Genomic DNA, 25,736 nt, shown 5'->3' on the forward strand with positions numbered 1-25,736 from the left:
CAAGAGCACAGTCGGCCACCGTCGTCCGTTTGTCTTCTGATTCGCTTTCCGCACGCGTATTCCTACTCTCACTGGATCTAGAGCCTGAAGCCGGAGGCCAGAGTACTGCGAAAGACTCGGTAGAGTGATTGGGAGTATACGTAAGAAAAAGCCGAAAAGTCTTTAGCAAATTAAAGCTGAAGGTAGAGGAAATACAATAGATATCTGGCTGCGGTTGGGAAGGTTTAATACGGATAAAATTTATCTTGAGGACAGCATGGCAAAAAAAGACTACCATTCCCAGTGGTTACTGCGTCTGAGAAGCGCTGCTTTCTGGGAATGGTAGTGTCTAGGAGTTGTGTTTGAAGTATCAGGTCTGAAGACAGCGTCTTACAATTAAAAAGATAGAGCAGCAGTTTAAATTGGGCCTTTTCTGTGTCTTCTTAATCGATAACAGTTCTAAATATTTTTTAAAAAATTAAAAAAAATTAGGGACACCCGGTCTTTAAGACATGCTTTACTATCGATAATTCCTGTATCTAGGAATAGGTAGTTGATGTTTGTGGGCTGGGTCTCGGTGTGTGAGCAACCTCGTGGTTGCTGAGGAGGCCGGAGGAAAGAAAGCGGAAGCCCGGAACACGGCAGCTTCTTGCGTACCTGTGCAAGCTAATTTTGAGTTACCTCTTTTTGTAGCCTTAAAAGACCAGAGCGCCTGTTGTCTATTACCCCCTTTCGTTTCGGTAGACAAGTCTTGTGTATACTCCTCGTCATGGCTCAGCTCCAGGCTCGCTTCTTCACTGACAATAAGAAGTAAGTGAGCGCCCTTTTCTTTCCTCTCTTCCTCTCGCCTCCCTGGGATCTTTTCCAAGAACTCCTTCTGTATGACTTTGTGGAGCCTCGGTTGTCTTTGCCCACAATTCCTCCCCCAACTCCTATTTTGTTTGTTTGTTTGTTTGTTTGTTTGGCTTTACTCTTGGCTTGAGCGCGTTTTCCGATTAAGCGGAAGCGATACCTTGCCGGGATTTCTCGGGGATCTACATCTGATATCACCGATCCTTTTTGCCTGGCTTCTAAGGCTGTATATAATTTGAATTGTGACTGTAGAGGGCTTTGAGGGGCTTCACCTTTGATTCCTGAATGAAGCACATGTGATTTTAAGAATGAACAATGGACCGAGTCCTTACAGGCTGCCTGCTAGGGATGTTTCACCACTTCTCAAAACACAAGTTTATTACTATTATTTTTTTAGGTAGATAATAGACAGTGCTTTTCTAAACCAGGCTAGAAAGTGGAGCTCTGAATGGGGGTTGGTAGAACTTTTTTTTTTAATGTCCGTTTGTTTATTTTGAGAGATTTTTGTATGTATGTATGTATGTATGTATGTATGTATTTTGAGAGAGAGAGAAAATCCCAAGCAGGCTCCATGTTGTCAGTGCAAAGCCCAATAGGGGCTAGATCTCAGGAACCATGAGATCATGACCTGAGCAGAAATCAAGAGTCCTACGGTTAACCAAGCGAGCCACCCAGGCACCCCAATAGAACTAATTTTTGGTAATAGTGTGAAGTTCTTTCAGTTACAGGTTTGTATATTCATATACATACTTACACATGTATGCGTGTGTGTGTCTGTATGTGTGTATGTATATACATGTATGTATATGTGAACGTTTTTACCAGTGGTCCCCAGGTCAGTAGCATTTGTTTGAAATCTAATTGTATTCAGTCTTGTGGTGTACATTACACTACTAACTTTTCTTAGTGTCTTTTCAGCTATATTGTAAGTCTCTTGATGGTAGGGACTGTATTACTCTTCTTGGATTGACGGAATCAACAAATGTTTGTCAAGTTCTTCTCATACTGATGATAAATAGTGAATATTTGTTGTATTAACAAGCTAACGCCAGTTGTAAGCTAGATAACTCCCACTTCAATTAAAATTATGTGTTGGAGCTGTATGAGTTGACCTAGTAAATCATATTCACTCTTGTATTCTTACTTACAGTATAGATAAATTGTATTATCAATGCACATGAGTATACATACTTGGTCTGCATATTTCTCAAGGAATGTGGTGCAATAGCATGACCGCCGTATTTCTTCTAATTGAAGTTTTTAATTGCGATAATTGGTGATTCACATGAAGTTTTAAGAAATAATAGACCATTGTGTTTTAACCCTGATATAGATAAACATATATGTATGTGTGTGTTTAAATTCTTCAAAAAGTTAACAAAACCTAAAAATTAAGTTCTTGCTTCTTATACATTATATGTTCTGGTAAGTAAAATGGAGAGGGGGATAATTTTTTCACGTATATGTATGTAATTTACATATACGCGTGTATGTGAATTATGCTACTCCCCCCACCCTCTCATTTTACTGACCAAATAGTAGGTGAAAGGAAAAACCGAGAACTTTAATTCTAGGTTTTGTTATCTTTTGGAAATCCTAAATTACTATTTACATTTTTTTTAAGCATGATACATATAAATAGAGCTGTAGTCTTACTACTCAAAGTATAGTTTGAAGATTAGCAGCATCAACATCACTTGGGAGGTTTTAGAAAAAGCAGAATCTCAGATTCCACCTCAGACCTACTGTTTTACGATGTACGTTTTGACAAGATCTGAAGCCCCCTTCCCTAACCCTACCCCATTGTAGTAAAAAGAGATTTATTATACCGTGTCTTGATGAGCCGTAGATTCTACCTTAACATCTTTTGAAACTTCCATTCCCCACAACTACAGCCTTAATTCATGCTTTAGACTTTTTTTTTGTGGTAACAACTTTATTGAGATATAATTCACTTAGAACAGAATTCATACTTTAAAATCTCCATTTCAATGGTTTTGAGTATATTTGCAAAATTGAACAACCATCAGTACAATTTTAGAACGTTTTTTATCACCTTTTAGGTATTACCCCCTAATCCTTTCAACTACAGCCGTAGGCAGCCACTAATCTACTTTCTATCTCTGTGGGTTTGTCTGTTTTGGACAATTCGTATAAAGGGAATTTTATAGTATGTGGTCTTTTGTGAGTGGCTTCTTTCACTTAGAATGATGTTTATAAGGTCCATTCACACTGTAATGTGTACCAGTACTTCATTCCTTTTTAGGGCCAAATAATATTCCATTGTATGGATATACCAATACCAAATTTTGTTTGCAATTTTTAAGTTGATGGACATTTGGATTGTTTCCACCTTTTGGCTGTTACGAGGAGTGGTGATGGGAACTTTTGTGTGTAAGTTTTTGTGTGGACATATATTTTCATTTCTCTTGGGTATATACTTAGAGTTGCTGGGTCAAATGGTAATTTCATATTTAACTTTTTGACAATTAAAAAATTTTGGGGGGGAGGCGCCTGGGTGGCTTAGTCGATTGAGCGGACTTCAGCTCAGGTCATGATCTTGTGGTTCGTGAGTTCGAGCCCCACATCAGGCTCACTGCTGTCAGCGTGTCAGCGCAGAGTCTGCTTCAGGTCCTCTGTCCCCCTCTCTCTGCTCCTCCCCCACTTGTGCACTCCCAAAAATAAGCATTAAAAAAAATTTGTTTTTTGATGTTTACTTAACTTTGGTAGAGAGAGAGGCAGAGAGCACAAGCAGGGGAGGGGTGGAGAGAGAGGGAGACACCGAATCCAAAGCAGGCTCCAGGCTCTGAGCTGTCGGCACAGAGCCCGATGCAGGGTTTGAACTCACAAACCACGAGATCATGACATGAGCTGAAGTTTGATGCTTAACCGAATGAGCCACCCAGACACCCCAGTAGTTAACTGTATTGGAGTTTTGTACTGCTTCATATGGCTTTTAGTTACTGTCTATGTCTGTTCATTTCAGCCTGAAGAATTCCTTTTACCATTTCTTGCAGGGCAGGTCAACTAGCCCAACATACTTCTAAATATGCTCAAAGAGCTAAAGAAAACCGTGGACAAAGAATAAGAGGAAACCAGGAAAATAATACATGAGCAAAGTATCAATAAAGACATAGAAATTATAAAGAGGAGCTAGGGGAACCCGGGTCGCTTCATTTGTAACCCCATGTAGCGAAATGTCTGGCATGTATTAGATACCCAGTAAATATTTGCTGAATGAATAAATGCACATTTGTTAAAATAATCCATAGACTTGACTTTGACATATCGTTTCCTTTTTATAGATATGTGGTAGATGATGTTCCCTTCTCAATTCCTGCAGCCTCTGAAATTGCTGACCTTAGTAACATCATCAATAAATTGCTGGAGGCCAAAAATGGTAGGTATACATGCTCTGAGAAATTAGGAGAGGGTGCATTGCCACTAACTACACTAAAATATATCACATTTATTTTGTTTCCTTTTTTGAAGCCTTATTTTAAAATACCGTATGCATTTTGTAATGGTAACATTTATAAATTACGAGTTTCCCTGCTACATGATACTTTTTTAAATGCTTTGAAATACAAGTTCTCAGGAAAAATTCTTTCTTATTTATTTCAGTTTAATCTGCTTTAAAGGCAATATGGATATAAGGTGGTTGGCATTTAGGAATACGATTTTGTTGTAATAGTTATGACACTGTGGTTTTCCTAGGGAGGTCTGGGATTGGTAAGCATAGAACAAGCATCTAGGTGCTTGAGCCCCAGTTGCTACAATCCTACAAAGCAAAATGACATTGTCACTATTTGAGTATTTTGTGTAATAATAGATGCCAATACTAATACTAGTATTTTTTTAAGTATTTAGAATTCATTGAAAAATTAATGGTAAAATTTTATAAACATGCAAGGGTATCAAGTAAAACATTTAAGAGATATAAATGTTAAACATGCTGTTGTATGAAAATAAATTATTAGCCCATAAAATTCATATGAACAAGGTATGCAAAAATATTGATGAAACAAGATTGGCCAGGAGTTGATAATTGTTAAAACTGGGTGATAGGTATATGAAAGTTTACTGTGTTATTCTCCACTGTTGCATATGTTTGAAATTGTCTATAATCAAATGTATATTGAAAAGTAAGGGAACCATACATAAAATAGAAGATTTAAACATGAAAGGTTGGAAATAACATGAAGCATGATCTTTAAAAATATAATTTGTCAATGAAGTCACCATTTAGAAACAAACATTTTTACCCAGATGTTTCTGTTGATTCTACCCCAGTTGGAGGAATGAGAAGTTGAGAGTTAGAAACTAATGCTTAATATATTCCTCTTCTCTATCTTCTAATAATCCTATAACTTTTTTTTTAAGTTTGAGGTTTTTTTGTTGTTGTTGTTGTTTTTTTTTGGTAATCTCTGTATCCAACTTGTGGCTTGAACTCATGACCTCAAGAAGAAATCTCATGATCTTCCAGATGAGCCAGCCAAACACCCCTGAGATGATGTTTATGAACAGTTTTTTGGTTTTTGTTTTTGGTGGGAGGGGGCAGAGTCTGCGGTCTTTTCATTACTAGCAAGCTATTGAAGCTATTGTTCTTGATTGAGAGATATTCACATAACACTTCCCATAGGTCCTTGCCTTTACTTCATCCAGTTGATGTATAAAGATTCTGATAAATATTTACTTCTGAATTACAACACTGCCATATATTCTTGTTGAAAAAGTCTTTGAACGAGAATAAGAATTATTCTTGTAATAGAATCTTTGAAATACCAGTGTATGCATGTTTGTTGTTACCCAGAGAGTTGTATATTTTTCTAAAGTTGTAGATTGAATGTGGGTTACTTTTTGAATAATCAAATAATTAAGTCATTGATTGCTCTTGAGTTGAAGATGCAAATGATTCAGATTTCAGATTTTTAAAAGGCAACAATCCAAATAATCCAATGAGAGAATTCTTCTTTCAGCTAATAAATGTAGAAAGAATGAATAATTTTTAGCATTTTGTAACTCCAAATGAAATAATGGGTTTAAGTAGTGATTATCAGTAGCTACTAAAACTATTTATTACGTGTTGAAAGGCTGACGGAGAATATTAGGATGGATGGGACCAGGCTGACAATATCAGAGTCCAGATGTAGATTATCACATCATAGAAAGACATACAACAACACAATGCATTTTCTGATGTGATGCAATAGGAAACACATAATACTATGTATAAATATTCTTGCCAGAAAAACAAAGCTAACCTGAAGTCTAATCAGTTGTTTAGGTCTGCCTGGTGTATAGGATGTGTAGGTGGTAGAGGAACATCTTATAGGACACCATGGAGATGTAATCAACCAGAATGTAAGAAATACTAGAAGACTGATGACCTAATTTCTTTTTTTTTGTTTGTTAAAAAAAATTTTTTTTAACGTTTATATACTTTTGAGAGACAGAGAGTGAGCAGGGGAGGGGTAGAGAGAGAGGGAGACGGAATCCAAAACAGGCTCCAGGCTTTGAGTGGTCAGCACAGAACCTGACATGGGACTCGAACTCAACAAGCTGTGAGATCATGACCTGAGCCGAAGTCGGATGCTTAACCAGCTGAGCCACCCAGGTGCCCCCCCAGTTTCTTTAACAAATAAATGACTGGGGAAAAAAGGAGGGGGAACTCTTAAAGATTAAATAAAACATATTAATCAGATATAATATGTGGACTTGGGATGCTGATTCTGAAAAGCTCACCGTAGGTCACTTCTCTGGCTCAGTCAGAAGAGCATGCAACTCTTCCTCTCTAGGTCATGAGTTCGAGCCCCACATTGGGTATAGAAATGACTTGAATAAATACACCTAAAACAAAAATAAAAAGCTCACTGTAAAGAGAAGGAAACATGAACATTGGCTATTTGATATTAAAAGCAATAATGATTAAATTTTTTAATATCACTTTAGGTCCTTTTATTTTAGAGATACATATTAAAACATTTACAGATAAAAATGATAGCATTTCTAAGGTTTGATTTAAAATAAACCAGCAGAGGAGTGGAGAGAGGTGTATAGATGATTGTCAGTGAGTTGGTAATTATCAAAGTATGTGATGGGGGTGGGAATTCATAATGTTATTTCTACTTTTATATATATTTGGAATTTTCCATAGAATAAAAAGTTTGTTTTTTTTTTAATTTTTTTAAAATCTTATTTTTAAGACAGAGAGAGACAGAGCATGAGTGGGGATGGGACAGAGAGAGAGGGAGACACAGAATCTGAAGCAGGCTCCAGGCTCTGAGCTGCCAGCACAGAGCCCGACGTGGGGCTCGAACTCACAAACTGTGAGATTATGACCTGAGCCGAAGTTGGACGCTCAACCGACTGAGCCACCTGGGTGCCCCAAAAGTTTTTTTAAGTAGAAATAACATCTTTTTAAATAGAAATAAATAACAGTAAATAAATTTTAAATAGAAATAATAGAAACAACAATAGTAAAAACTCACACCAACAGAACAAAGTCCTCTGTTCCTAAAAATCACGGTGTACTGGAATAGAATACATGGCCTGATTATGGCATGAAGAAATTCTGGAGAAACTCAGAAGCCACACTGAATAATAAATACCTGTTCGTTTTGGGGTTTCTCATATACCTCTGCCAATGTCACTTCAGGTTCTAAGAGTGATCATTTTATTATGCATTTTCTTTAGAGTTACACAAACATGTGGAGTTTGATTTCCTCATCAAGGGCCAGTTTCTGCGAATGCCCTTACTCAAACACATGGAACTGGAAAACATCTCATCGGTAAGTTCAAATGTTTACCTGCTCTGTTTTATGTAAGGTGTTCTCAGGTAATGTAGGAAAACATTTACAATCAGACTGAATCTTTAGCAACCAAGATTTTTTTTTTTTTGATTAGTATTTTTTTTCTAGAAATTTGAACTTCAGTGTTTGTATATTCAATTTTGAAATCCCCTCTTCTGAGAATGTTTTACTCAAGAAATGTAGATGAATGAATATAAAAAAAAAACCTTCATATTTGTGGAAGAATTATCAAGAAAGGGAATACCAAATACATGTTTATTACCAATAATGATGTACAAAATGAGGGGTGCCTGGGTGGCTGTCGGTTGAGCGTCCAACTTCGGCTCAGGTCATGATCTCAGGGTCCGTGAGTTCAAGCCCCACATCGGGCTCTGTGCTGATGGCCTGGAGCCTGCGTCGGATTCTGTGTCTCCCTCTCTCTGCTCCTCCCCCACTCATGCATGCGCGCGCTCTCTCCCCTCCTCTCTCGCTCTCAAAAAAAAAAAAAAAAAAAACCTTAAAAAAAAGATGATTGTGCACGTATAAAAACTTTTGGGTTAGACAATTGTGATTTATAGCGGTTCCCCCTTCCTCTAATTTTCAAAGTTCCTTGATACTGCTTTTATAATTGAAAATGTAATTTATACTTGCTTTTATAATTTTTTGACAAGTTTTAGAATTATGAAATATGCATAAAATTTATCATTTTAATCATTTTTAAGTGTGTAATTCAGTGGCATTAAGTATATTCACAATATTATGCATCTATCACGACTATCCATATCCAGGACTGTTACCATCCTCATTAAGTAGAATGCTTTTATAATTTTATTTTTTAAAGTTCCTTATATCCCCCTACCCCCCTTTCAGCATAAATTTTCCAAGGTTGTTAATATTCATTAATATTACTGTTTGCACACTGTTAGGTCAGATAAAGTTTTTCGCCTTTTGCATGGCTCCAAATTTCTGGGTTATGAAGGGGACTGACATGAAAGAGACGTAATAAACAAGGGGTCCTTTATGTTTGTAGTATACTACTTTGGAACTACTGCCTGATTGATTTCTGGTTTTTCTCTGTCACTAGGAAGAGGTTGTGGAACTAGAATATGTGGAGAAGTACACTGCACCTCAGCCAGAACAATGCTTGTTCCATGATGATTGGATCAGTTCAGTCAGAGGGGCAGAGGAATGGTATTGCCATTTTATTATGCCACTTCCATCAGTCTTTTTAATTGCACTATGTGAATATTTTTCTCTGATTGATTCTGTGTTATTTGTAAAAGTAATTTTGTGATATATGTATCAGTGTCCATGCCCAAGATCTTTACATTCAATTTATTCAAGAAGAAGCATATCTTTTCCTTCCCAAGATGTTGGAGTGACATTTGTCTATACATGAATAAGTCAAGTGTCTTAGAATATTTTATTTTTGTGTGTTGCTTATAAGACCAAAGATATAATTTGTTCCATAGAGGGGAAAAAAACCCTCTTATAACCACAGATCTCCTGGCTTACTACCATGAAGATGCAGATCATGGTATAGGGCTAAAAAGGGCAGACTGGATCTGAGAAGGTATGGATGGCTCAGAACAAACCCGCAGTGGCCTTACTTGTTGAAAAGCATCTTGAGACTGGATCGTAGTACAAGCTTACATTTTTAAAAGAATATCTTCCTGGAGTTGTTACACAAATGATGTTTTTACTGGTTTTACTTTTATCTTAGATGGTTGTACTGTTTTTCTGTTGAATAATTTTCAGTGGTTAAGTACAAAGGGCAGTTAGGCTTTACAAGCAATTTCCCTGAGTTGTAGTGTTTACAATAGTAATTAAAATGAAGTCTAGGGCTTTTTACTTATGTTTTTATTTTTAGGAGGTCAGAAAAAGTCACAGGTAAGATCTGATCTAATGTCTTTTAAAATCTTAGTCTTCATATTAAAAATCTTTTTAAAGTATAATCTCAAGATTTACTTAATTGCCTTAGAAATATAATTGGGGCACCTGGGTGGCTCAGTCGGTTGAGTGTCTGACTTCGGCTCAGGGCATGATCTCACAGTTTGTGAGTTCGAGCCCTGCATCCTGCTTTGTGTTATCAGCTCAGAGCCTGGAGTCTGCTTCAGATTCTGTGTCTACTTTTCTCTCTACCCTTCCTCCCCTCATGCTCTGTCTCTCTCTCTCTCTCTCTCTCTCTCTCTCAAAAATAAAAATAAACACTAAAAAAGAAATATAATTGGTTTCAGGATTTGAAAAAGCTACTTTTTGTATTTCATAAGGGTTTTTTTATTTTCATAGGATCTTGACTGGTTCTTATGATAAGACTTCGAGGATCTGGTCCTTGGAAGGAAAGTCAATAATGACAATTGTGGGACACACAGATGTTGTAAAAGATGTGGCCTGGGTGAAAAAAGGTTAGGACTCTCTGCCTGAATGGAAAGTAATCCTGAAAAGGGAACCGGAAATAAGCCATTTTCAGTGCTGGGGCACAATGGGGATGGGGTAGGAAGTGCCATGTGCCTTGGTTATTGTGAGGTCTTTCAAAAATACAGTGTTGAAGAAGAAAAAGATTATGTAAGAAAATCCATAAGTGGTAGAATTCAATCCATACATTTTGAAAATCATAGCAGATAATGTGCTCTTTCAAGTTAATATTGTGTTAAACTCATGTTTTATAGTATTTTTGAAGGATCATCCTTTTATACTGTAAGTTACTTCTTTTTCAAAGCTGGCATATAGCTCTTTTATCTTCTTAATGTCTTTCAACAACAAAAAAATCAGTTCTTCAGTTTTAGAACTTAATGTATTTAAAATTTTTGTGCTAATTTGTTCTTGTGTTCTCCTTTCTTCAGACAGTTTGTCTTGCCTACTATTGAGTGCCTCTATGGATCAGACTATTCTCTTATGGGAGTGGAATGTAGAGAGAAACAAAGTGAAAGCCCTGCACTGCTGCAGAGGTCATGCTGGAAGTGTGGATTCTATAGCTGTTGATAGCACAGGAACTAAAGTAAGTAGCTAGTGTGTTACTAGTACTGTTCAATTAGAATTTGAGCTTCTTATGCAAACAATTTTTTCTTCATTGTCCTACAATCATAACAGTTGGTAATTAAAGAATATGATTTCAAACCCAAAGCAAATACTCTTTCAATGAGAGAGAATTCACTTCCTCAGTCTGGGTTTTTCTGGTTACTGCAGAAATTCTAAGAAATCAGGTAAACTAGCAGTTTAACTTTAATCATAGTGATTGACATTTTCAATCTTCTAGCTACTCAGTGCTTTCATCAATTGAAAAAATCGAGTTGATCATCTAAGCCTTAGCATACTCAAGGTTTGTGTTAATAGAGATTGTTTTACTATTATTGCTGATTTACTCTTATCGTGACAAAATGGTAAAAAAAGAAAAAAACCTGAGTACAACACTATTGACATATGAGGAGTTATAAATTCTCTTGCTGTTTGAAAGTTTCCTAAACCACATTGAGTTGTGTTGGGTTTAAGAGTGTTTCTTCAGCATTTCTTTGCCAATTAGCATTAGAGGACCCTTGATGCATTCAAAGGTAAAGATTTATGATTATTCATATAGAGCCATAAAGAAAGTTTACCTGTTGTTGAGTCCAAACTTAAATGAATTAACTGTACTCTACCTTTCGCTATAAGAGATAGAAACTCATCTTGAACTTTTTTCAGCTGAAAAGATTGTGAGATCCAGGTGTGCCTGGGTGACTCGGTTGAACGTCGGACTTCGGCTCAGGTCATGATCTCACAGTTCGTGGGTTCGCGCGCCGTGTTGGGCTCTGTGCTGACAGCTCAGAGCCTGGAGCCGGTTTCGGATTCTGTGTCTCCTTCTCTCTCTGCCCCTCCCCTGCTTGCACTCTGTCTCTCTCTCTCTCTCTGAACAATGAATAAACATTTTTTAAAAAAGGAAAAAAAAAAGTTTGTGAGATCCAGGAAGGAATAAACAATCACATCACTAACTGGGTGAGGATGCATTTGAGTCTTAGGAACCAATGGAGTTGAGCTTGAATGTGGCTAGCACATTCCTCTCCCTTCCTCGCTCATCTCCCTAAGTTGACTTCTTCTCTTTCACTTCAAAATGGCTTTTTCTTTAAAAAAAATTTTTTTTAATGTTTATTTTTGAGAGAGAGAGACAGCGTGAGCAGGAGAGGGGCAGAGAGAGGGAGACACAGAATCTGCAGGAGGCTCCAGGCCCTGAGCTCTCAGCACAGAGCCTGATGTGGGGCTTCAACCTAGGAACCATGAGCTCATGACCTAAGCCGAAGTCAGATGCTTAACCGACTGAGCCACCCAGGTGCCCCCAAACTGGCTTTTTTCCACATGACAATAAAACCTGGCTTTCAATATTCCTAGGTTTCACACCCTTTACCATCAGTTCCTGGAGAAGATGAACTTCAACTCTCTGGAACATAGGCTTTCATAAAAAGGTCCTGAAGGAGGGAGAGACTTATTGGTACTCTGTAGATCAGTTGCCTACCTCAATCTATGCAACCAAAGCCAGGGCACAGGGCCATGTAAGAATGGCAATGCCTTCAGTTATGAGATTGTGGATACAACTTCCAGGAGACTAGAAAGCTATGCAGATGGTACAATAGTAGTAAAGGATTTCAGAGCAAAGTAAAGGTTTTAAGTTATAAATAGAAAAATCAAGGCAAATAATACGATAGGTTATATTATATACTCTTTCTCTTCATGTATATGTTTTTAGTTTTGCAGTGGCTCCTGGGACAAGATGCTAAAGATCTGGTCTACAGGTAAATATTTGTTTATTTTGACTTACTAAAAATGTTCCAAGAATTCCAGTGAAAGAAGACTTTTTAACCCCCATTTTGATCCATAAAAATGAATCAGAGCTTTTTAGGATACAAATAAAGGAACATATCGAGAAAAATTAGTATGCTTTGTGTTTCAAAATGTGTTTCTATCTATTACCCCCTTATTTACTGAACCATGTGACTGAATTGCTGCATGTAACTCAACAACATGATTGGTGCAATGGGGCATAACTGCTTAGTTCTCAGAGTTCTCTTATTCAGGAACCTGGAAATAAGCAAAAATAGCTTGAGTCATTTTGATAACACTCCACTGTTAGAGAAATTTTAGTTAAGAGACGCTTGGGTGGCTCAGCTGGTTAAGCATCCGACTCTTGGTTTTAGCTTAGGTCATGATCTCATAGTTTGTGAGATCAAGCTCCATGTCGTGCTCTGTACTGATAGCGCGGAGCCTGCTTGGGATTCTCTTTCCCTCTCTCTCTCTCTCTCTCTCTCTCTCTCTCTGCCTGTCCCTCGTCCATGCTCTCTCTCTCAAAAAAATAAATTTTAAAAAAATTTAAAAAAAAAAAATAAATTTTAAAAAAATGAAAAAGAGAAATTTCATAGTTAAGCTAATTTACTTAAAAAAATAAGTTTATTTCTGTTGAGAAAGACACAATGTGAGTAGGGAAGGGGCAGAGAAAGGGGGGAGAGAAGGGAAGGGGCAGAGAGAAGGAGAGAGAGAATCCCAATCAGGCTCCACGATGCCAGTGCAGAGCCCAATAGGGGGCTTGAACTCACAAAACAGAGATCATGACCTGAGCTGAAACCAAGAGTTGGATGCTTAACCAACTGAGCCACCCGGTGCCCCTTTAAATATTTTTTGCGGTGTAGTTTTGCCAAACTTAATTTTTTTACTTTGAAAACATAGAAGGGATAATTTGGAGGAAGAGTTGGAGGAAGGAGGACTCTTAAAGGAAGGTGCTTTGAGAGTAGTGAGGAGAAAAGAGAGGGAAGACCCACAGATTGCCTAGGTAAATAGAGCAGAATCCCTATTACTTCTGAGGGAATTGCTTTATTATAGTATAATACCCTAACTGCAGTTCACAAAGTAGAATTGGGGGATCAAGAAAAGCTTAAACAGTGTCAGTAGTAGGAAATAAAGATAAGTCATTTCAGTAGATTTCTCAGTAATGCTTAAAGCAAACAGGTTTGAGGCAGAAAGTTGTTTGGATAATTTTCCTTTTGTGGAATATTTTGTAATCTGAAATACTTTTAATTCATTGTTATAAAAGTGAAATAGTCAAGAAGAATAAGCATAACTGGATTGTATCTCCATGTAATGTGTTTGTTTACCTGTCATTCCCTTTTTTTTAATGTTAATTTATTTATTTTGAGAGAGAGTGTGCGTGTGCCTGCATGTGTGCGGGGGAGGGGCAAAGGGAGTGAGAGAGTGAGAATCCCAAGCAGGCTTCTTGCTGTCAGTACAGAGCCCAACACGGGCTTGATCTCACAAACCATGAGATCATGACTGAGACAAAACCAAGAGTTGTATGTTTAACTAACTGAGCCACCCAGGCACCCTGTTGTTATTCCATTCGTCATAATAAAAATACAATGTGTTCAGAACTTTCCTGGGGCGCCTGGGTGGCTCAGTGGGTTATGCATCTGACTTCGGCTCAGGTCATGATCTCACAGTCTGTGAGTTCGAGCCCCGCGTTGGGCTCTGTGCTGACTGCTCAGAGCCTGGAGCCTGCTTTGGATTCTGTGTCTCCTTCTCTCTCTGCCCCTCCCCTGCTCATGCTCTGTCTCTCTCTGTCTCAAAAATAAATAAAAACATTAAAAAAGTGTTTAAAAAAAAAAAGAACTCTCCTATAACTAATAGTAAGCAATTTTTCATAGATATGGTAAAGTGATGAATATTCATAATGATCTTAAAGACATAGCAAGATATCAAACTGGTTAGGCTTTAGGATTTTAATGTACTCTATTTTTTGCTTTCTCCTTTTGGAAGACTAATAACCCAGGTATTGTTTTTATATGTAAATTTCTTTAACCAAAATAAGGAGGAATATTTATTCCCTAACCAGTTAAGAAAACATATACCCAGAAATGTAAGAATTCTTTTAAGACTGTTTGCAATTAATATTTACCCTAAATTTTTAAAACATCAGATCTAATTCTCTGTGATACAGTTCCTACAGATGAAGAAGATGAAATGGAGGAATCCACAAATCGACCAAGAAAGAAACAGAAAACAGAGCAGTTGGGACTGACAAGGGTAAGAATTTTTGAGAACTTACTATATTTGGCTGAGGTCTGTACTAACAAATGTATGACAATTTAATCTTTTCTATTTAAATTTCCCTTTTTCTTGCCTTGCTTTGTCAACCATAATTAGGCTTTCTTATAGCAGATTGGTAAATTTTTATTACAAATACTGTAGTATGCTACATTTATCTGAGTCTTTGAACGTAGTGGTATTTAGCCAGGCTTACAGATTGGTAGGTCGATTATTTAGCTATTATATTTGATCCCATGATGCAGTTTTTAGTAGAATCTTTTAATTGTTAAAGCTTGAATCCAAATTAAGTGAAACATTTTAATACCTCGATTGTTTAATGATATTGTTTCATACACTGAGAATATAATTCTTACTAGGAATGCTAATTATATCTCCTAAATCAATAGAAAGTCAAAATTAATTTGAGTTTTGATTCTGTCATTTAGCTATTAGTCCAGTTAGATTAAAGTCAGTTCACCCATATTCTTATTTGTTCTGTTTTGTTAGGAAAATATTTGTTATAATATGATCTGACCCAAGTTAATACGCAAAATGAGAAGGACAATACTGAATCAGGTTTAGGAAGACATGTTTTCCATTCATTTTCTCACAGCTGTAATAAATGTACAGTAAAACACATTTGCACATTATTTCTTGTAGTTACAAATAACAAAATATTTTATAAAAACGGTTGAAAAGGAGGAATAAAGTATGATCATAAAATGATTAATCAGAGTCACATAAAATGTAATAAAAAGTAGCACTTAACCAGTTCCAACTGAAAGAAGTGGTTTATGATTTCTTAGTACATTTAAACATGGACTGCTGAATTGCAAGAGGAATGATCTGGCAGCTACTTAATTTCCTTATCACTTAGTCTTAAGTTAAAGCTATAAATGCCTCACCAATTGGATAAGTGGTAATTTACTGATGCATATCTCTGGTCAACCTTTAAAGAATATCTGAGTAGAAAAAGATTTCTTGAATTAGAGAAGTTAATCCCTCAGAAGGTAGCTTTTTTTCCTTTCTTTCAATTAAAGTTTGACATATGTACAATTAAGTGTACAGTGAAGTTTAACAAACATACACTCGAGTAATCACAACCCAAATAAAGCATAGAGAATTACCAACACCCTAGAAGACTCCCTCTGGACTGCTTTGCAATTGGTAGCCCATGAAGGTGATCACTGTTCTGTCTTGTGTCACCTTACATTAGTTTTTAAACTTCAGGTGATAATCTGTGAGATTCGCTTTATGTTGCTGCACGTAATAGTTCTTTTCATTAATGTATAGCATCCTCTTGCATTGACTATATCAGAATTTATCCATTCTTTTTTTGTTAAGTTTATTTATTTATTTTGAGAGAGAGAAAGTGAGAGCATGAGTTGGATAGGGGCAGAGAGGAGAGAGAATTCCAAACAGGCTCCATGCAGTCAGCACAGAACCTGATGCGAGGCTCGAACTCCGGAACCATGAGATCATGACCTGAGTTGGATGCTTACTCCAATGGATAGGCCGCCCCTATCCATTCTTCTTTTGATGGACATTTAGGTTGATTCCAGTTTTGGCTACCATAAATAACGTTGCTAAAAAAGCTCCTATACTTGGGGTGCCTGGGTGGCTCAGTCAGTTAAGTGACTTGATTTTGGCTCAGGTCATGATCTCATGGTTCATGAGTTCAAGCCCCACGTTGGGCTCTGCACTGACAGTGTGGAGCCTGCTTGGCGTGTTCTCTCTCTCTCTCTCTCTCTCTCTCTCTCTGCCTCTCTGCCCTTCCCCCCCATGCACATGCTCTTTCTTTCTCAAAAATAAACATTAAAAGAAGTTATTTTAGGGGTGCCAACTTAGGCTAAGGTCATGATCTCACAGTTTGTGGGTTCAAGTGCCAAGTTGGACTCTGCTGATATCTTGGAGCCTGGAACCTGGTTGGGATTCTGTCTCCTTTTCTCTCTGCCCCTCCCCCACTGGTGCTTTGTCTCTATCAAAAAAAATTAATAAACATTAAAAAAAAAAATTTTTAGGGGCGCCTGGGTGGCGCAGTCGGTTGGGCGTCCGACTTCAGCCAGGTCACGATCTCGCGGTCCGTGAGTTCGAGCCCCGCGTCAGGCTCTGGGTTGATGGCTCGGAGCCTGGAGCCTGTTTCCGATTCTGTGTCTCCCTCTCTCTCTCTGCCCCTCCCCCGTTCATGCTCTGTCTCTCTCTGTCCCAAAAATAAATAAAAAAAAAAAGTTGAAAAAAAAAAAAATTAAAAAAAAAAAATTTTTAGTCATTTTACTTTTCTTTTGGTGTACTTATACAGTAATTTCTGCATATGTAGAATTGGAAAACTAGAATTGCTGGGTCTCAGGGTATGCACAGGTTGAGTTTTTCAAATGTTAGATACTGGCAAAAAGTTTTCCAAAATGGTTATATCAGTTTATACTTCCACTGAAAGTATAAAAAGAATCAAAGTTACTCTACATCCTTACCAGCACTCAATATGGCCAAATTTTTAATGCCATAACTGATTTTATTTAACACATAATTTATGTTTACATTAGTTACTATAAAAAAGTGTGTATCATTTTTTCAATTTCTGGTGCTACATAGTGTAATTTAAGTGCTGGCCCTTTATTTTTTATTTTTATTTTTTATTCAAATTCTAGTTGGTTAATATATAGTGTAATATTGGTTTTAGGAGTAGAGTTTAGTGATTCATCACTTACATACAACACCCAGTGCTCAAGACAAGTGCCCTCCTTGTTAACCCATCACCCTGCTCACCTCCCTTCCAGCAACCCTGTTTGTTTCTGTAGTTAAGAGTCTCTTATGGTTTGTCTCCCTCTCTTATTTTTATCCTTCCCCTATGTTCATACACACACACACACACACACACACACACCATATCTTCTTTATCCATTCATCTGTTGATGGACACTTGGGTTCTTTCTGTAGTTTGGCTGTTGTTGATAATGCTGCTATAAACATCAGGTTGCATGTACCCCTTTGAATCTGTATATTTGTATCTTTTGGGTAAATACCTATTAGTGCAATTAATGGATCATAGGGTAGTTGTATTTTTAACTTTCTGAGGAACCTCCATACTGTTCTTCAGAGTGGCTGCACCAGTTTGTGTTCCCACCAGCATTGCAGAAGTGTTCCATTTTCTTCGAATCCTCACCAACACCTGTTGTTTCCTGAGTTGTTAATTTTAGCCATTCTGACAGGTGTGAGGTGGTATCTCATTGTAGTTTTAATTTGTATTTCCCAGATGATGAGTGATATTGAGCATCTTTTCATGTGTCTGTTTGCCATCTGGATGTCTTCTTTGGAAGAGTGTCTATTCATATCTTCTGCCCATTTCTTCACCGGATTATTTGTTTTTTGGGTGTTGAGTTTGATAGGTTCTTTCTAGATTTTGGATACTAATCCTTTATCAGATAATGTAATTTGCAGATATCTCTTCCCATTCCAAAGGTTGCCTTTTAGTTTTGCTGATTGTTTCCTTTGCTGTGCAGAAGCTTTTTATCTTGATGAAGTCCCAGTAGTTCATTTTTGCTTTTGTTTCCCTTGCCTCTGATGATGTGTCTAGTAAGAAGCTGCTGAGGCCAAGGTCAAAGAGGTTGCTGCCTGTGATCTCTAGAATTTTGATGGTTTCCTGTCTCTCATTTAGGTCTTTCATCCAGTTTGAGTTTATTTGTGTGTATGGTATAAGAAAGTAGTCTAGCTTCATTCTTCTGCATGTTGCTGTCCAATTTTCCCAAAACCATTTGTTGAAGAGACTTTTTTTTCCATTGGATAGATGTTCTTTCCTGCTTTGTCGAAGATTAGTTGAACATATAGTTGTGGGTCCATTTCTGGGTTTTCTAATCTCTTCCATTGATCTATGTGTCTGTTTTTGTGCCAGTACTATAATGTCTTAAGGACTGCACCTTTGTAATATAGCTTGAAATACAAGAATTGTGATGCCTCCCGCTTTGCTTTTCTTTTTCAGGATTGCTTTGGCTATTCAGGATCTTTGTGGTTCCGCACAAATTTTAGGATTATTTGTTTTACCTCTGTGAAAAATACTAGTGGTGTTTTGATAGAGATTGCGTTAAATGTGTAGATTGCTTGGGTAGTATACACATTTTAACAATGTCCTTCTGATCCGTGAACTTGGGATGCTTTCCCATTTCTTTGTGTCCCCTTTAATTTCTTTTGTAAGTGTTCCATAGTTTTCAGAGTACACATCTTTTACCTCTTTGGTTAGGTTTATTCCTATGTATCTTACTGTTTTGATGCAATTGTAAATGGGATCAATTCCTTGATTTCTTTTTCTACTGCTTCATTATTGGTGTATAAAAATGTAACAGATTTCTGTACATTGATTTTGTATTCTTGGTGTATAACTTTTGAGTTTTGATAAATGCATAGAGTATGTAACCACTGCATCATCAAGGTAGAGAACAGTTTATCATTCGCTAAAACTCGTGTTGCCCATTTGTTTTTACCTTGCTGTTTTCTTTCTTTAATTTTTTTAATGTTTGTTTATTTTTAATTTTTTTTAATGTTTATTTTTGAGAGAGAAAGAGACAGTGCAAGAGAGGGAGCGAGACACAGAATCGGAAGCAGGCCCCAGGCCCTGAGCTGTCAGCACAGAGCCAGATGTGGGGCTCGAACACACAAACATGAGATCATGACCTGAGCAAAAGTTGGACACTTAACCTATTGAGCCACCCAGGCACCCCTAATGTTTATTTATTTTTGAGAGAGAGAAAGACAGAGTGTGAGCAGGGGAGGCGCAGAGAAAGACAGACACAATTTAAAGCAGGCTCTAGGCTCTGAGCTGTCAGCACAGAGCCCAGTGCAGGGCTAGAACTCACAAGTGGTGAGATCATGACCTGAAGTCAGACGCTTAACTGACTAAGCCATCCAGGCACCGCTACCTTGCTGTTTTCTATCCCAGTGTCTCTGCTGGATTATCTTTCTTACCTTTTTATTTTGCTTTGGATCACAACCGAGGTCCTTCTGTTCCTCATTCCTCTATTATGCTTCTTTACTTCTCTCAGGAAAATTCTAGAGCTAGAAGATTGGACTTAGGGATCATTTGGTATAGGAGTTGGCAAAGTATAGCCTAACAGCTGATTTGGCTGTGACCTATTTTTGTATTACAGAGAGCTAAGAATGATTTTTACGATTTTAGGTGGTTTTAAAAACAAGAGTATGTAACAGACATTAGAAGGCTAAAATACTTAACTTTATGAACCTTTACCGAGAAACTTTGCTGATATCTGATCTGATATGTCACTCACATTACAGATGAGGTAATGATATTTAAGGAGGTTAAATATAGCAGTTACAAATGTAGATTAACTGTCTTCCATTTCAGAACTCTTTCTCTGTTTCACTTGTTCTTTAAGATAGATATTACACCTAGTTTGGGGATTTTAATTGAGAAAAAACATTAGAGATTTTGTAGTATTAATAAATGGACCATGGGCATTATTTAAAGATTGGACAATATAACTTAGAAGATGCTGAAGAAATGGTGAGAGTAATCTATTGAGATACTTTTACCTGGAAGAGTTAGGAAGAAAATGGCAGCACCTTGACTCAAACCTAGATCTCTTTGGCCCCAGATCTTTTTCAACTAACTTCTACATGTAACATGTACATATGAAAGAGTTAAGTTAGTGTTAATATTAATACTTCTTAAAATAAAAAGTAGAACAGATGGAAAAGCAGTAGAATGTAGAGGAAAGACTACAAAGCTTTAAGTAATATTTGGGTTCAAACTTCAGTCTGCCATGTATAAACTGTATGACCTTGAGCAAGTTATCTTTCTCACTTTCCCTGTCTTCATTTATGGAATCAAATCAGATATATGTTTTGGATGATTGTTGTAAAGAAGAAATAAGGCAAGATATGAAAGCTAAAGCATCTGCTGTATGGGCTTCAGAAGTAAATACTATTACTGTTGCAGTTACTCTAAAAATGCCTTTCCTTTGGGTATCTTTTCATTTCTAGACTCCCATAGTGACCCTCTCTGGGCACAAAGAAGCAATTTCATCGGTTCTGTGGTCAGATGCTGAAGAAATCTGCAGTGCATCTTGGGACCACACAATTAGAGTGTGGGATGTTGAGTCTGGCAGTCTTAAGTCAACTTTGGTAAGACTTCAAAATCCAGTGACTCTGTGGTTAACTCTGAGCTTCTAGAGATGGTTATTTCTGGCTCACCATTTAAATGTTCTTTCCTCCTTGTTTTTCAGACAGGAAATAGAGTGTTTAATTGTATCTCCTATTCTCCGCTTTGTAAACGTTTAGCGTCTGGAAGTACAGATAGGCATATCAGGCTGTGGGATCCCCGAACTAAAGGTGAGGTGTGTAAAATCCTAGAGGAGAAATATGGGTAAATAACATCAGTTTCTCCTATCACTAGAAATGTGTATAAAAAAAGATAATTTTCTACAAATATTGTTTTTGGTTCTCCTATTTCTCTTCTAAAATTCAATAATTATTATTTTTTAAATTTTGTTCAGATGGTTCTTTGGTGTCGCTGTCCCTAACCTCACATACAGGCTGGGTCACATCATTAAAGTGGTCTCCTACCCATGAGCAGCAGCTGATTTCAGGTTCTTTAGATAACATTGTGAAACTGTGGGATACAAGAAGGTAAATCCTATTTATGATCTACAAAGAAGATACTTGAAATAACTATTATATACAGAGAAAGTGAAATGAATGCTGAAAAGATTATCCAAAAGCAGAAGAGTAAAAAAAGTTTTGATTATGACCTGATATAAATATTGGTGTCAAAAAGAAAAGCCAGGAGCAAAGGAATTTCGTTCATGTTGATAGGTTATTTTTTACATTCTGAAAAAATTTATATTGAACCTTAATATAAATGTGATATTATAAAAGTAGAAGGCAATGGTCTCTAAATAAATGGCACTATAATCTATATAATAAATAAAATCTATAATAAATGGCACAAATAATAAATTATATATTAATAGAAAATTAAATAAAAATACATATTAAAATTTTTTTAAAATATTTATTTTTGAGAGAGAGAGAGAGAGTGTGGGCAGAGGAGGGGCAGAGAGAGGGAGACACAGAATTGGAAGCAGGCTTCAGGCTCCTAGCTGTCAGCACAGAGCCCAACGCAAGGCTCCAATTCACAAACTGAGATCGTGACCTGAAGTCGGGTGCCTAACCGACTGTGCCACCCAGGCCCCATAGAAATACATACTTTAAAAGATAACTAGATACTAAAGTTTTTTGTTACTAGTATATATGAGTGTCCCCAGTGAAATGCATACACAGTGTATTTACATATTTTTACAGGTAGAATGGAGAGGCATTAATCAAATACCTGTTCTTTGTTTACCGAAATCTGCATTTTAACATCCTGATACTACTACCTTATGATGCATGATTTGTTAATACCTAGAAGGTTATTTACATTTAGTTGGATACTTGATATAGCAATTATATAGTTTCTGATAGCAGTGCTATGAAGAAAGTAAAGCAGAGTAGAGGGACACTTCTTTAGGGGTGGGCTATTCTTGAAGGTGATTTTATAATAGTGAATTGAACATGGGAAGGTATCAGCCATGCACAAATCATGGTAGAGAGAACAGCAGATAAGGTAGGGAAAATCTTGGCATGTTGATAAAATACCAAGAGGGTCAGTGTTGATGGAGTGGAGTAAGCCAGGAGAAGAATGGCAGGACGTGAGACAGGTCGTACTATACTGAGCAAGACTTAAGGGGCCAAGCTAAGAAATTTGGGTTCCATTCTAAATGTTATGGGGAAGGATTTGTGGGTTCTAAATAGGGTAGGAAGAATGGAAGCAGTTCCTAGGTTGGATTCTAGGTATATTTTGAAGACCGCTCTTTGGCAGGATTGGCTTATGGATGGAATATAGAGATAGGAATCAAGGAATAATGGCCATATTTTCTGCCTGCGCAATCGGGCCATTAGTGGTACAACTTACTGTGATGGAAAGAGTAAAAGAAACAGGTTTATGAGGGAAGATCAAGAGTTTTGTTTTGGTTATTTTAAATTCGTAGTGCCGGGGGCTCCTGGGTGGCTCAATCGGTTAAGTGTCTGACTTCAGCTCAGGTCATGATCTCACGGATCATGGGTTCGAGCCCCACATCAGGCTCTGTGCTGAAAGCTCAGAGCCTGGAGCCTTTTTCAGATTCTATGTCTCCCTCACTCTCTCTCGCTCCCTCCCCTGCTCACGCTCCTGTCTCAAAAATAAATAAACATTAAAAAAAAATTTTTTTTAAATAAATAAATTCGTAGTGCCCATGGGATAACCACATGTCAGGCAATTGGATATACATATCAAAATCAGGGAGAAGTTTGGGCTAAAGATACAAATTTGAGAGTTATCAGCATACATATGGATGGACAAAGGATATATAAAGTCTTGATTTGAGGGTAAAAGGAAAATAGTCAAGGAATATGAAAATGGGCCTAATTATGAATAAATATTTGTAAATAAATAGCATTTTTCTTGAATATTTATTGCAATAAATCTCTGTATTCTGCTAACGATAGGGGAAAATCAACAGAGCCAATCAAGTAAATACTCAGGATTTTTAAGATTAACTGGTTATTGGGGCAACGATGGTAAAGTCGGTAAAGTTTTCAGAAAATTATATGTGATTAGTCATGTATGTTTTTTAATACTTTGAATTGCATATAACATGGTAATACTTTGATCTTTTAGTTGTAAGGCTCCTCTCTATGATCTGGCTGCTCATGAAGACAAAGTTCTGAGTGTAGACTGGACAGACACAGGGGTAAGAATTTGTTATTTGGTGAAAGGAAAAAAGAATAAATCTGGTGCTTATATTTAGAGAGTTACTACTTTCAATATATCTGATAATTATAATTCTGTATTCTAAGTTTCCCTTAATATTATTCATAAAATCTCACATCTCATTCAAAGAAGAAACATATTTGTCCTTTACTGTTAGGAGTAGTAAAATTTGGAAAGTTTTAAGCAGTTTCTTTCTCTAGTATTGTAATGAACTGCTTTAACTCCATAAACTTGCTCCTTCAGACTTACTGGATCTAAGTATTTTCTACTTACAAAAAATCTTATAGAATAAGTCTAGACCATAAAATCTGCTTAAAGGATTACAATTTACTTATTTTTACGTATAAATATTAGCTCTTATTGCCTAAGAATTCTTTCCAAATACAGATCCTAGAGCTACTTGAATAATTTGTAATATCCATTTACGTGCAAATAGTTAATATACTTTGCTATAAAACTTAATTTTCTTAAATAGGTAAACTATATCTTCCCTCAAACTTTTAAATTTTATTATATTTCTTAAATGTTTCTTGGAAAGTACAGTAGTAGTGTATCACACCCCAACCAAATTCAAGTGATCATTTTTAAAGTTTTTTTTTTTTTTTTTTAAGTTTTTTTTTTTAATATGAAATTTATTGTCAAATTGGTTTCCATACATCACCCAGTGCTCATCCCAACAGGTGCCCTCCTCAGTGCCCATCACCCACTTTCCCCTCCCTCCCACCCCCTATCAATCCTTAGTTTATTCTCAGTTTTTTAGAGTCTCTTATGGTTTTAATATAGTGTATTATAATATGGTAGTGAAAACTGATGTAATGGGTCCATTTAAGTATGAACTCTCAATGAGAGTTAATTGCTTATCCATTAAGTCCTTCTGTAAATCGGAATCATCGGTATTTAACTGTGTTTAACTATCTATGAAATAATTATATTTACTTATATGTTTGTGCTTTTTTTTTTTCTCTCCCTTTACGCAGTTACTTCTGAGTGGAGGAGCAGACAATAAATTGTATTCCTATAGATATTCACCTACCACTTCTCATGTTGGGGCTTGAAAGTGAATGATAGATTTGACTACAGAGATTGTGTCTGTAAATGAAATAGAGAATCCTCAGATTGCATCAGTGACGGTTCAGAAAGCAGTCTCTTAAAGTTTATAGTTTCATCCTTGATGATAACTATCACTATTTCTTTATTTTGTATTTATTATATAGTAGTGTGTGTTGTTAAAATGTAAAAGCGACCTGCCTTCTCAGCCATATGCAAACTCTTGAAACTAAACTGAATTTTTTATTTCCTTTTAGAGGTATTGGTTTGAATTAAGATTTGTTTTTGAAATGCTGTAAAAGCATATATTTAAAGTAATTGTCCAGATTTTCATTTCTGATGGGGACACTTACGTATTCCTATGTTAGCTGTTTAAGAAAAGTATCTTAAGAAAACTAATAAATTCTATTAGAAAAAATTAGAAATAACACTTTGCTTTGGGTAAAATAAGTGATGTCTAACCTATCATAAGATTTTGTGGGCATTCAGCATTAAAACATATAGATCCTGCTGCCAATTAAGAGTTTGCTGGAGTATTTTAAGTGAAGTGCTTTGTATTAAGGATATGTTAGAATCCTGGGGCTCCTGGCTGGCTTGGTCAGTAGGGTGTGTGACTCTTGATACCAGAGTCTTGATCTCAGGGTCATGAGTTCGAGCCCTGTGTTGGGCATGGAGCCTACTTTAAATTTAAAAAAAAAAAAAAAAGGTACGTCACAATGCTTTAGAAATTACATACATACAGGGGCGTCTGGGTGGCTCAGTCGGTTAAGCGTCTGACTTCGGCTCAGGTCATAATCTCATGGTTCATGAGTTTGAGCCCCATTTTGGGCTCTGTGCTGACAGCTCAGAGCCTAGAGGCTGCTTCAGATTCTGTGTCTCCCTCTCTCTCAGCCCCTCCCCTGCTTGTGCTCTGTCTCTCAAAAATGAATAGACATTAAAAAAAATTTTTTTAAGACATTGCATACATACAAATTTCATGGTAACCAGGAATCTTTCTCCCTAACTTATCCTGGTAAGCAGATAAGAATAGAATTTGTAGACAAAACCTTTCAGTCAGTATTAGATAATAAACATTCTATAAATTTTATATCCTTAGCATTTATCTTAATGCATTTATTATATACCAAATGTTTAAGGTAAATATCTTCTTAAAGTATGATTTCCATCTTTAATGGATTGTTATTCCTCAAGCAGAGCGCTTCAGCCTCTAAGTAATATATGGAAAATAA

At 36.7% G+C, this 25,736-nt stretch overlaps 1 protein-coding gene across 2 annotated transcripts; it reads left to right on the forward strand.

The window, feature by feature from the left end:
- The first annotated feature begins 23 nt into the window (after positions 1 to 23).
- WDR12 (WD repeat domain 12) lies at positions 24 to 25,024 on the forward strand. Of its 2 annotated transcripts, none has more exons than XM_049615156.1 (14): positions 24 to 182; positions 673 to 789; positions 4,137 to 4,231; positions 7,528 to 7,622; positions 8,707 to 8,813; positions 9,912 to 10,027; positions 10,466 to 10,620; positions 12,337 to 12,382; positions 14,575 to 14,660; positions 20,652 to 20,792; positions 20,894 to 20,999; positions 21,164 to 21,296; positions 23,368 to 23,440; positions 24,438 to 25,024. In XM_049615156.1, exons 2-14 carry the CDS (start codon positions 749 to 751, stop codon positions 24,513 to 24,515), a joined length of 1,272 nt encoding a protein of 423 aa, XP_049471113.1. In that variant the 5' UTR covers positions 24 to 182; positions 673 to 748; the 3' UTR covers positions 24,516 to 25,024. The 2 variants fall into 2 exon arrangements, with proteins under 2 accessions (XP_049471113.1, XP_049471114.1); XM_049615157.1 differs by having other exon boundaries at positions 26 to 119.
- Positions 25,025 to 25,736: the final 712 nt, after the last annotated feature.

The sequence above is a fragment of the Panthera uncia genome (genome assembly GCF_023721935.1).
Source record: "Panthera uncia isolate 11264 chromosome C1 unlocalized genomic scaffold, Puncia_PCG_1.0 HiC_scaffold_3, whole genome shotgun sequence".
Taxonomy (NCBI): Eukaryota; Metazoa; Chordata; class Mammalia; order Carnivora; family Felidae; genus Panthera; species Panthera uncia.